The 13,278-nt window shown below is 38.2% G+C and overlaps 1 protein-coding gene across 2 annotated transcripts in view; it reads right to left on the reverse strand.

Annotated features, from left to right (window-relative positions):
- Positions 1-3,541: 3,541 nt before the first annotated feature.
- The window catches only part of LOC125489755 (WAS/WASL-interacting protein family member 3), a 131,166-nt gene continuing 121,429 nt past the window's right edge, over positions 3,542-13,278 (reverse strand). For both annotated transcript variants that reach the window (XM_048626684.1, XM_048626685.1), the window contains exons 3-6: positions 12,015-12,211; positions 7,019-7,250; positions 6,136-6,219; positions 3,542-5,322 (exon numbers count right to left, since the gene is read on the reverse strand). In XM_048626684.1, coding sequence (XP_048482641.1) covers positions 5,019-5,322; positions 6,136-6,219; positions 7,019-7,250; positions 12,015-12,211 — 817 coding nt within the window. In that variant the 3' untranslated portion in view covers positions 3,542-5,018. The remainder of the gene's footprint in view (positions 5,323-6,135; positions 6,220-7,018; positions 7,251-12,014; positions 12,212-13,278) is intronic.

Raw genomic sequence — 13,278 nt, forward strand, 5'->3', positions numbered from 1 at the left:
GTATGTATATTTATACTGCATTTATAATATAAGGTACCTATCTAAAACTATCTGACACTAGACCAATAAAATATAATGTAACATAACAGCACTTAGGTACTACTTTATAGAAATAAAAGCTTATTCAGCGGCCATTACCGCCGCCAGACTGCTCTGTCAATAGTTCACGCCGCGTCGACATTTTGTCTTCTCTATTGAGCAGTGAACGCGAATTTGCTTACGTTAGCCAAGAAGGGTTACTCTATACTGACGAAAAACGAACGAACGAGACTGTCGTGCAATCGGCACGTTTAATGCAACGAGATAGAGTCGTGGCTCGCGCAGCAGCGCTCCGAAACGTAGTTTTTCGTGTTAGAGAGTGACCCCCAAGCTTATATCGTATTCGGTTTGATGGCTTGCGAATCGGACGTTTAATCCCTGATCAAAAAATAATGGTGCTATAGTTTGACGTGTGTACAATGTGTATCAGTCTATGACTAGGCTCTACAGAGCGGATAGTAAATCTGACTGGTGTGTGGAAAGGTAGGATACCCTTCGGGGCAGATATTAAAAAATATGTTATATTACTGGTTGTGTTCTACCCTATATGAAATATGTAAGTATATTGCCCAAGTAAGTTATTTATTACCTTTAGATTTCGTTTTCACAAATTTATTTTATACTAGCTGTGCCCGCGCGTTTCGCTTCGCCTTAAAAAGTTTTCCCGTGGGAATTCCGGGATAAAAAGTAGCCTATGTTCTTTCCCAGGGTCTACACCGTATGTATACCAAATTTCATTCAAATCCGTTCAGTAGTTTTGGCGTGAAAGAGTAACAGACAGACAGACAGACAGACAGAAAGACAGACAGACACAGTTACTTTCGCATTTATAATATTAGTTAGGATTCCTCATCATCATCACGACCGATTATTATATTCCTACGAACAATTAAAAATAACACTAAGGCCCTGTTTCACAATGTCTGGTTAGTGGCTACCTGTGAGATAAAATACATGCTGTCACTGTCAAAAAAATTATAACAGAGAGTGACAGCATGTATTTTATCTCACAGGTAGCCACTAACCAGATATTATAAATGCGAAAGTAACTGTGTCTGTCTGTCTGTCTGTCTGTATGTCTGTTACTCTTTCACGCCAAAACTTCTGAACGGATTTGAATGAAATTTGGTATACATGCGGTCTAGACCCTGGGAAAGAACATAGGCTAATTTTTATCCCGGAATTCCCACGGGAAAACTTTTTAAGGCGAAGCGAAACGCGCGGGAACAGCTAGTAATTTAATATACTGTAGGTATATTAAACATTATTACTTGTTTTTGTATGTATAACTATTTATATATTGATGCATTTTTAACATAGGTAGGCCTGAATGAATATTACGATGCGAGTTTATTTTAAAAGACATGTGAAAGAAAGGCATATCACTGAACAGATTCAATTATTTGATAAAACTGCATGCAGGGTAGGGGGTGGACGTTCCAACAAAATGCTCTTTTTTACAAACTTACATTTTGTATTTCGGAACACTGATAAGTATCGATAACTGATTAAAAAACCTTCTGATTATTTAAAAGCGTTTCAATCCAACGCAGGGTATGCCAATTCCCATTTAATTTTTAAGAACCAACTCCCTTATACTTAACCATCAGTCTAAAATGCCAAAAACTGTCGATTCTGGCAGAACAACCCTAGCAAACAGTGTTAAATAAACAGTAACTTAAATAAAATATATTTTATTTTTATACCTATGAACCTTGCTGATGCTGAGTAGTTAAGTTACTTTTAAGTTGAACTCTAAACACGTCCCAGGTTGCATAATCCCAACTTTACTTTTCCACTATGTCCTCCCTTAAGACAACTTAAAAACACGAATGTTCAAACTTAATCTAAATTGCTCAATAAACCCATGCAAACTCGACTAAACTTATATAAAATCTATTTCGCATCCAGACGCGGTAAGCTGAATATTTCCGCGGCCAATTCTAGTAAACCAGTAATAAACCAGGTAGGTTCAGGGCTACAGAACATCCATTAACTCCCAAATTGATAAGGCTGACAAAGCTTGATTGCCATGACCACGTAATCTAGTTAAGAATAAAACGGCCAATATTAATTAGATACATTAAACTATGGGTTGCCCACTTACCCGACACATCTCTCAGCACAAGCTTGTGTTGGGGTACACCAACCTGCACTAGGCCAGCGTGGTGGACTAGGCCTAAAAAAACCTTCCTTCATTGGAAGGAGACCCGTGCCGCAGCAGTAAGGACGTGATGGGTCCTGATGAACATTAAACTATAATAGGTATAATATAGATATAAGTACTTACTTGAGGACATCGTAGCTGCGGACTGACTTGTCTTTGCTCAACGACACCACAACAATTCTTTCTAAATTCACTTCTAAACAGAACCCTAAATCACAGCTGAAAAATCACATCCTCACTTTGCGACTAAAACTGTCGCCCGGAATCTTTGTAACTGTTTTTTTTTTGTCTGTAACTAATTTGTTTATGCCATGGACCGCACACTATCCGAAACACCTTTGTTATTCACTTTGCACAACCTTAACTTGGGGTGACTTCCACTGTACTGAATTTACGTAAGTAATACTGAAACTTCATGAACTACAATTTTTCTAACTACCCACTTTGAACAATGAACCTAAATGCATAAAATAATTGCTCAGGCGGAAGCTGTTAAATTTTAAATTAAAACGTAGGTAATAAATCATGATATCCTAACTATTAATATTATAAATGCGAAAGTAACTGTGTCCGTGTGTCTATCTGTCTGTCTGTTACTCTTTCACGCCAAAACTACTGAACGGATTTGAATGAAATTTGGTATAGTCTAGACCCAGAGAAGAACATAGGCTACTTTTTATCGCGGTATTCCCACGGGAAAACTTTTTAAGGCAAAGCGAAGCTCGCGGGAACAGCTAGTAGTTCATAATGATCTAAGTTTATGAACATGAATAGTAGACTCAGCTCCTGCGGGCAGGTAGGTAAATTGGTTTATGCAAATTGAAAACTTGGGGATTTCCCATTTTCCTTCAATTAATCTTGTGGTTCAAATGCTCGTTCAGCTATAATTGGCTGCTTTGAAAATACTTCGCTACGATTTCTGAACCTTTAAATCGATTAGGTTTGCGAGCTGCCCTCAGTCTGTACGTAATAATCATCTCGGATATTTTTATACTACTGATAAAGTAAACGTACATACTAATATAGATAGAGAGAGTCTGTGATATAAATATTGTTTAAAATTTTATATTGTTATAAAAAATCTATGGAAAACCAATTATTTAAGAAAAGTTTTCCATTAAGTTTCCCTGACTTGTGGTAACATCCTGTTATACTCTGTTTAGTTTGATAGCCAAATTCCGGATTGCGCAGTGAACCAACCCTAATATTGACTGTCGATACCCGGCTGGGGTAGATATTTATTAATGAATAGATCTCATTATGTCAATGCAGTTCTGCCTACCTTACAAGAGAGCACAGTGGCCTAAGGTGTGTTGGTATGAAAATAAAATAGTGTTCAAAGATTTCACTAAAGTTCTTTATTTACTCCTTAAAATTAAAAGTAACGTTATATACATTATCTTACCTATATTGTTACAATTTCTTAAATAGGTAATCTTAGCTTTATAACAATATATGGTACATTATAACTTCATAAGGCTTATACATACAGGATGTTATAAAGAGAAATCAAGTAAGGCCAACAAAAGTTGATGAAATGACGTTTTGTGTCTGACTAAACTTTTAAGAAACTTTTGTAAGCCCGTAAAAACGAGTATGCTTTACACAGCTGCTATGTGTTATAAAATAAAATATAATAATTACGTTGAGAGTGGGAAATGGTCCCCGGTTAAAAGTAAGGATTTAGTATTTGATGTCCCTTCAGTTAAATAACCTTCATAGCAACATCCTGCAATTTATTTGCTTTCCAAAAAAACAAAAAGGTTTCGGTAAAATTGCTAAGTTTCATTTACAGGAGGTTTGATTTTTTTATAATAGTTTTAAGTTTAGATTGTAATGATAGCATGAAACATAGAGATCTAAGGAACAATCAAAATAACTGTGCCCAAAACTGTTTTTTAAGCACTGATATTTTAAGAATACAACTTATGCTTGTAAGTAATTTAAATAAATAATCATTGATCGTTTAAATAAATGTCTCGTCTCTATTAAAATAGCACTTTTAGGGATTAAAATAATAAAAAGTACCTACTTACTGGGTAGTTTACTGATTAATGAGAGGTAAGATAAATTGGTGCAATCTGATAAATTTATATTCGTTTCAAGATACCTATATCATGAATGTACCTATATTAATATAGAAATAAAATAAGATATTCATGTAAGTATTTAGATCTTCTTATATGGTGACTGATGGATTTGGCTGTATGAATATGAAATCAAAGCTGGTTTGATAACAGCAAGCTACCAAAAATCGATTCAAATACCTAAGCCACATGCATAATCAGATTATACTTATGTATGTAGGTACATGCGTATCTAATAAATATTACTATACTTTAAAGATTTAGTTAACACAAAAAATCTTAGGTAAAGTAAATAAAAAAAACAACCATTGGCACTAAAATTGGAAATAATTATGTAAGTATATAAGTTGTACATTACGGTAAAGGATTTGGTCTAAAAAGTTTAATAATCGAGTCTGATTAGTTAAACATTTATTACACTAGTATAATTTGTATCATTCGTTTTATATACACGGCACAACTTTTGTAATTCTAATAAGCATAACCTCAGTGCTTTTGTATTTACACAAACTTACTTATCTATAAACGTATAAGGTACATATTCATTCGCAAGGATACTAACCAACTTTACTTGAGAAAAGCTAAATTTCTCTGCCAGTTCTAGTTAAAAAACTACCAGAATATCACGCCGCATCGTTACACATCACAACCCTGCAATCTTAACCTTGACACGGCCGTTCTTAATTTGAAAACGGCCCCGATTCAGTTCCCATCCACAACGCGGGTTATAAGTGCGCGAGTATATCTATCTCTGTCTGTTGCGGGTGCGTCTCGTTTTCGCTGAGGCTGCCCGACACGGTGACTATCACTGGCTGCGCGTCTGTGTGGACGATGGTCACGAGATGCTCGTCGGGGTCTTTCTCCTCCTGCTTGGGGAGGGCCTCGAGGGAATCCTCGGCGTACTTGAGGTCGAGGGGGGTGAGGGGGGGGAGGGAGTCGGTCACCGTGATCGTGGTCTCGTTCCGCGGTGCCCGGTAGGACGGCGGTCCGCTGTACTCCGAGCCGCACCACGCTGCTCCCGTTGTTCCTCTGTGGAAGATTGATATAAAATATTTACATTATGGAATTTGGAAATATAGTGAGCACGAGGATAGCAATAGCAACATCACTCGACTGACTCAAGTTGTTACGGAGTTCACGATGCAATTTAGTCCAAACTACTACAAAACATTATATATGTTAGAAGTGACAATAGATCCAGATAAAATAGGAAAAATTGTCTGTTTACGGTGATAAGTAATTAAATAGAGATTATTGAAGATGACATTATGAAAGAGAAGGAATATCGAATTCAGTTTTTATCATAAGAAGAAAAGTATTGAATCAGGGCGCTCTACACCAGAAACCTTTCATGAGCGTAAATATTGGCGACGTCCACTAAAGATTACATTCCCTTGGCGTTAAGATGTTGACACCGTAGTGTGGGGATTTGGTATCGATGTTGTTCATGGCGGCATGTCTATAAGCTTTCATTACATACTAATATGGCACTAAAGACTTTTGTAGACCAGAAGGGAAGGTCATAGACAGAATATGATTGTATACTTTTATGAATATCTTCAGCACAGGATTAGTCTAGTGTACCTACGGCTCAATATTCTGGTAATTATACGCAAGCGAAAGTTCATGCACTTGGGGCATCTCTGCTATACATATATACAGGCTGTCCCAAGAGTAAACATCATGCCTTGGAGGGCTGATTGCTAGCTCAGGAGTGACCAGAATATTGAAATATGACGTTAGTCAAAAATCGATAGTTTTTGAGATATTGGCATGACGCTGACTTTTGGGACACCCTGTATATGATTTCATTATGCATGATAATGATAAATAGTTGTTTACCTGACTAGAGTGGCTGAGTTGGACCTGTAGGTAGGCGGCGGCGACACGGCGTTCGCCGGGGCGCTTCTGTCTAGGAGAAGCAGCCTGCAACAATTCATTAATTTAATTAATTAATTGCAAAGTAAATTTAAAAAAAAATGCTATTTAGTAGCGCGTAGCGAGCGCATAGAGCGATAGAAAGTATGGAAATTTTAAAAAGTAAGTTTACCGCTTAAGTTAAGCTTCCTTCTATCGGTACTGTACGTATCAGAGCAAACGGATTTTCATAAATGTATGATGCAGTGGCGTCGGCTATGCCGATGAAGTGGACGCACTTTTGTGAATTGCTATACGAAGAATACTAAATGCGATGCGTACGATACCGAAAGGTGGACGCTTACCTATAGTAGCATCTTGCTACTGGCCTGCTAGCAAACAGAACCACGTGTATTTGACAAATAGTGCCGGAGGATATTGCTGTCTTCGCCGCGTTACCTTCAGTCAATACGGGAGACAACCGACTTGTGGTTCCGTGATGTATGTGCATTGTCACAGCTGCTATGTTTAATTAGGGGAATGGGTTTTGTAGTAAACTTATTGACCAAATGTTTCCAAATACCTAATCATTTTATTATCCGTTTTTGAGCGACGTCAAGCTATATTAACTCCTTCTTTCCACTCTTCTGCCGAATATAGAAAGAAAGCTGTCTATAGCTGCAGCCGGTGCCGAACTGTCCGTTTCATACTATTTCCGAACCAACGATTATAAGCGCTTACCCCAGTAGCCAGCTTTCTTTCTGTATAGGGCCTTTGTTAGTGCACCTATTTCGGCAACTATTTGGCTTATTATTTTAGTCATTTAGTTAATGTATATCCTAACTTTAATGATATTCCCCACCAATACCTGAGCCTATACTCCTGCATGGACGCCTGGTACGTGGGCGGGGGCGGGCGGTAGTGGAACTCGGGGTACAACATCGCCGCGTACGGGTGGTGAGGTCGCGCGTAGCTCGGCGGCAGGCGAGGCACGAAGCGGCGGCACGAGGCGCGCCGGAGCCCCAGCAGAGCGCAGGGGGCGTCCCGCGCCCCGAGCCGCCATGCCAGCCCGGCTGCTGTGACGAGGAGTATGCCAATGCCTGGAATTTAGGAGGTGTTGGGTTAATGTTTTGTTCGGTTGGCTGGTCGTCTTGACGGGGTGTTCGAAAAGGGTGGCATAAAGTTAGGTTCTGAAAAAGATTGTGGTACAAAGTTACGAAATTCAGGAATAGAATATTGAAATCCGCATACAATTAATCTAGGTATTTACCTATATCACCAAATTTTTAATAAAGAACAACAATAAGGTAGTCTTGTAATTTTTTTTATGTTTTAACTTTAAGCATAGTTTCATACACTATCTTAAACAAATCGTGTAAAACGGTACCTTCCGGTACCTGCCTGACCCATATTCCCCGCATCGATTAGGCCAAAGCCAAAGCCAAAAACACGCCATTCATATAAAACTAAATATCAACCTACACCTCGATGCACTATGGAGTTGGAAATCCTAAATGTTTTGGATTCAGATTGAGGTCATCGTCACAAACCATCACGTCCTTACTGCTGGGGCACCGGTCTCCTTCCAATGAAGGAAGGTTTTTAGGTGTAGTCCCCCACGCTAGTCTAGTGCGCGTTACAGGCAAGCTAGCTTGTGCTGAGAGAGTTTTTGAGTAAGTGGTCCACCCGACTGTCTGATGTTTTCACAATTCACTATTATTATTATAATTTTTTGTGACTTCCGGCTACATACATTCTGTTCAGATTAGGTACCTATATTGTTTATAAATTAAATATACTTAATGATGTTATTTTACCGTCACGCTGCAGAGATATCAGCCAATACCATACAATTAATTCCAGTACCGAAGAGGTACGTATATGTATACAACTATACATACGTAACCTCACCACATCCTAAATGTTATCACACTAACCCTCTATTAAACTAAATCACAAATGGACCCTCCTAACCTCAGAGGACTCACAATATTATACATATTTGTATAATATCGTGGGTATAACTATAACTAGTTATCGGGTCTTATGGCGTTACTATAATATTAATGCCTCGTGCTTATGCTGATTATATAGAACAACGCGAAATCGGGTTCAACTTATTTCAGTCAAATTTCAATTATTTTAATACTGAAAAAGAGGATTTTTTAAAACCACACCACCCGCTAGATGTCACTATTTACCATGAACAAGTACCTACCTATTATTTTATAACTGGGTACATTTTATATACAAAAACATTCCATATGTGCAGAAATGTGCTTCATAATACTATGCCCATAATTAGTTCCGAGTCAAAACAGCGCAGTGACAATGACAAAATATACGTACCTAATAGGTGGGGGCCGATTCCGCATCACGCCCGACAACGGCTGTTCAACAACAGTTGTTAATTAGCGGCCAATATGTTTCAGCAATACCAGAATGGCTATGATTCCATATTGGGCCGGATGTAGATAGTCATAGGGGATATTTTCGCGCAATACGCTTGGATAGCCGGCATATGGTTCAGCCTAATCGCATTTGGCAGACATTCGCATAGAACGAAATTTAATTAATGGAACACGATCATAATTTTCAATACTGTTTGGTTATGAAACTGCACAATTCTCGGTATGTTAGATACGAGAATGTACCTATACCTAAAATGGATGCATTGTACTGAAATCAGTCTGCGACTGACGCTAATCTCACTCGACTATTATTGGAATAGCGTTTCACAACAGTTTTCGGGTATTGTATTCGTCAATCATCAACACACCAATAAAAAGAACTGAAATCAAATAAACTCACACCATTGGCAAACCCATTGTTATAAAGGAATCTTAAATCTAGATTGTATACTATCAAATCAAGACAGCAAAATATTTAATCTCGATTCAATGTTTGGTGGAAGCTATCCTAAAAAGGCATTCATTTACATGCCTGCAGACGAGTAAAGTTTCACTATACTAGCTGCACTAGTTACAAAACTTTCATCGGGCTATACCTCGCCACCTGTAATTGACAACAGATGTCGCTACGGAGTGACGTTCACAAATTGCCCGTCGACGCAACAATGGCGTGTCTGGCGCACTACAACATCATTTCCAAACGCTAATGAAAATCCAATTAATTCCACTCGGAAACTCATTTGAAGTTTAATTGAAAACTCCGTCAGATAAAGGGCGGGTTTTGGACCGGTCGGGCGAAAAAGTTTGGCCTAAAGACCCGTGTGGCTGGGCCGTGTCCAGAGTTGTAACGGTCGGCCTAATGGATTCGTTGTAGGATAAAGCTTATTGATTGGGTTGCGGTGAATTGCTCTGTTTTAAGGGATTTGGTGGTTTTGACCTAAAATTTATCGACCTATAGATACCCAGGTATATGGACGTGATTAAGCTCAAATAGTGCAATCAACACTAACGTACTCCAGTCACGCTTAGACCTAGTCTGAATACAAAACATAACAATAAATATCAACAACTGAATACAATTAATAATTTGCTTAATTATTTTGGTATACCTATTACCTACCTACGTATATTATAAGTAATGCATTAAATTCCATAAATATTGATCTACGAAAAACTACGATAAGGATCTACGAAAAACTAACGCTACGCATCTTCTCGAATATGATAATTTCAGGTAATATAATTTCACTACCTACAAGGAAATAAATACTTACATTTCAAATAATACTTTTTACACATGTAGGCACATCATCTGGGTTAAAAGTTTTCGGGGCTTTCAAAGTTAAAAGCGCACTGAAATTCAGTCGAATCCTGTAAAAAAGTTCACGAGCACTGATGCAATTTTCATCTACATTTATTATATTTGACTGTCCACTGGTCCGTAACATTCTGTTCAATCTGAGTATATTCAATAGGGTGTCATTTAAACGATCGCCAATTAAATCCGTTTTGAATTTGCTAAATAATAGGTTTGAAGGCAAAATAGTAGATTTGCCAGCAAATTTTTGCCCCCAAACAATTTTAAATCAATTCAACAATTAATCACTTAAAATTGCCGGGATTTATGATCAAGTGGCAAGTTAACATTTATGTATATATTTTAATAGGTATGTCCACATAACTCGATGTTATGTTTAATATTTAAATGAAACAAAAAATTAAGTTTAAATCATCAATATTCTTAATTAAAAACAACATAAACAACCTTCTTCTAATTATAACTTAAACCTTAATCTTCTTCTAATCAAAAGCAATCTTATTGTAATTAAAACTTAAACTTCCTCTTTACATCATCATCATCATCAGCCAATAATCATCCACTGGTGGAGATAGATCCGCTCCCAAGGAGTGCCACAACATTCGGTCCTCTGCCTTCCTCATCCAACCACTACCGGCTATCCGCCTAAGATCGTCAGTCCAGCGGGCAGGAGGGCGTCCCACGCTCCGTTTGCCTGTTCGTGGTCTCGACTCGAGAACTCGTCTACCCCAACGGTTATCGGTTCTTCGGCAGATATGACCAGCCCACTGCCTCTTCAGCTTGCATATTTTGACAGCTAAGTATGTCGGTAACCTTGGTCCTCTGACGGATAATCTCATTTCTGATACGATCCATCAGAGAAACTCCAAGCATAGCTCTCTCCATAGCACCGTCTCCGCTAATTTGTAAACTCATGTATTAAATTGCTAACGAATTATAATGTTTTAATAACTGGACCAATCATAATGTAACTACTGCAATGCTGATAAAATATGAATTAAAAAGAAATCGCAACATGCGACCTAGAGTCAATATATTTGCTGGCAAATCTACTATTCTGCGGGCGCAGTTATTATTTGAGGAGCAAAAATAATATTCTGCATACAAAGTTTTTATTTATGTAATGAACTCAAATTTTTTGGCAATCCATCTATTATTTTAGATTTTTGTATTGATATTATTTGCTGATTCATACCAGAGGACACTTTTTATTTATTTGAGGACAAAAATATATTGTTGCGGTTGATCTATTAATTTGCTGATACAAGTTGATGACAAAAATAAACTTTGCTGGCAAGAAATATAGTTCCCTATTCAATATATAAAATAAGTCGCAGAGCCATCAAATTGGGTGTGAAATAAGTTGCCAACTTTTTAACTGATGGAATCTTCGGCTCAAATCGAGGCGGCTATTTTTTTCTTTTTCGTCGTAAACAAGCGAGAACTGGGTCAGGTTATGAGTTTGCCAATAAATCCTTGCTTTAGCATTTCAAAAGGCTTTATTAAACTCTCCTCTGAATGTGCTGCGTTATTTTTCACGGGGGAAAGGTAGTTTTTGTTTTAATGCCTCTGCAGTCTACGGGAGTGGTGATAATGAGGTGCTTATCGAAATTTATAACTGTAGGTAATTAATAAAATATTACATACTATACTTAACTGATTTTCATCCCTGAATTTTAATTAACATGTAGCTAAATACATAAATATTATTTGAGTAAATATTGGTTTCGTATAATGGACGGGCGTTATGTTAAAACATAATTTATTATAGCATCTCTCATTTTTCAGACATTTTATTAGCGCTACATTACCCTGATACACGGATTAGGGTGGTGACAAGTGATTGATTACCTAGTATTTTTATCTCTTCACACATATTATATGGAGATATTTCTGTTAAATTTAAACTTTATTTACATTTAGGTATATTATTATATATCTAAGTATATTTTTTATATGAACAAAACCCTTCTAGGTAATTATTAATTAGAGGCACCCAGAATATCTTTGAATACGCAATGAATTTTGTAGCTATGTATTTACATATAGGTAATTTCAATTCAAGTCAGCCAGGTACAGGTAAAGAACCATCTTCCTCCACCACCAGAAAGGCTATATCACCAACACACACTCACCTATCATAAGCAACAGCAGCGTGAGCGGCGCCCGCGGGTGCGGCCTCAGCGCGCCCAGCACCGCCCCGGCGGCCACCAGGCAGGCGCCCACGACGCCTAGGAACAGCACGCATAGGCGCAGCGGGGGGCGCCCACAGCAGGACTTAGGCGCGTTGCCGTCGCCCTCGGAGCAGGCGTAGGCGGCGCCGCGGCCCGATCTGCGGGAGAAGAGATTGGAGTCAGATGGGGTGAAAACATAAAAATGAAAAGTCAGGGTCAATTAATTTCTTCTTCTTCTTCTTCTTCTAGTGCCTCTCCACTACTGGAGGTTGGCGGTCAGCTCTGCATACTCCTGTCTATTCTTCGCCAAGCGCATCAGCTGTTCCATGCTGGCCACTCCCGTCCATTCTCTTGTTTAGAAAAAATGTTACCCCGTTGCCAAGACAAAGTTCTAAATAAAGGTCGGAGGTAGACGAAGATGATTGTAGATAGGTTGATGGTGATGATAAATAAATAAGGTCTAAGCTAAGCTCTACAGTAGTTATGCGAGGTTAGACGGTGGCGGGTTGTAGTGATCCTGAAAATAGGCTTTCAACTAGTCAAACCTTGTTGGCTAGTAGGTACTATTACAAACGATCCAGTTAAATAGTGAGTTTAGATGACATCCACTAATGGCCGCTGCATCCCAAATTAAACATCAGCCGGTCGTTTTGCCAGAACACAGATAACCGCGGAACACGCGCCTAAAACAGCCCATTAATGCAACGGTGTGTTAAATACCTGCGCCGGCGTACAGTGCAAATGGTGTAGTGCGGACAGTCTTCTAGTAGATGGGTGTATTTTTTTTAGTTTTAAATTATAACAACACAGTATATATTTTTTTACCTTTACCTAGTAAAATATCTTTCACGTGGGAATTCCGGGATAAAAAGACCTACCTGCGAGTAACTGTAGATACAGAGATATTCTGCTCTTATAAGTGCTTACGCTTCATTCAAGCACTTACATTAGTATCAACAAAGCACGACAGGATTTATCATGTTACAAATACAATATAATCTACATAATTATAGTTAAATACTTACTCACAAAAAATATATAGGTACTTATTTCATTTTCACTATCGTTACTTTGTCTATAAGTGAACATGATCAAGCGACTAGTTATAAAATAGGCGTAATAGTGACCATAGACAACTATTTCTACTTCGTAGTTTCGTTACTACCACAGGCTGTGTTAAAGTTGAGTGTGTCGGATACTATACGGGGCCACGAGACCAGCGGAG

Source organism: Plutella xylostella, chromosome 17, assembly GCF_932276165.1.
Source record: "Plutella xylostella chromosome 17, ilPluXylo3.1, whole genome shotgun sequence".
Lineage (NCBI taxonomy): Eukaryota > Metazoa > Arthropoda > Insecta > Lepidoptera > Plutellidae > Plutella > Plutella xylostella.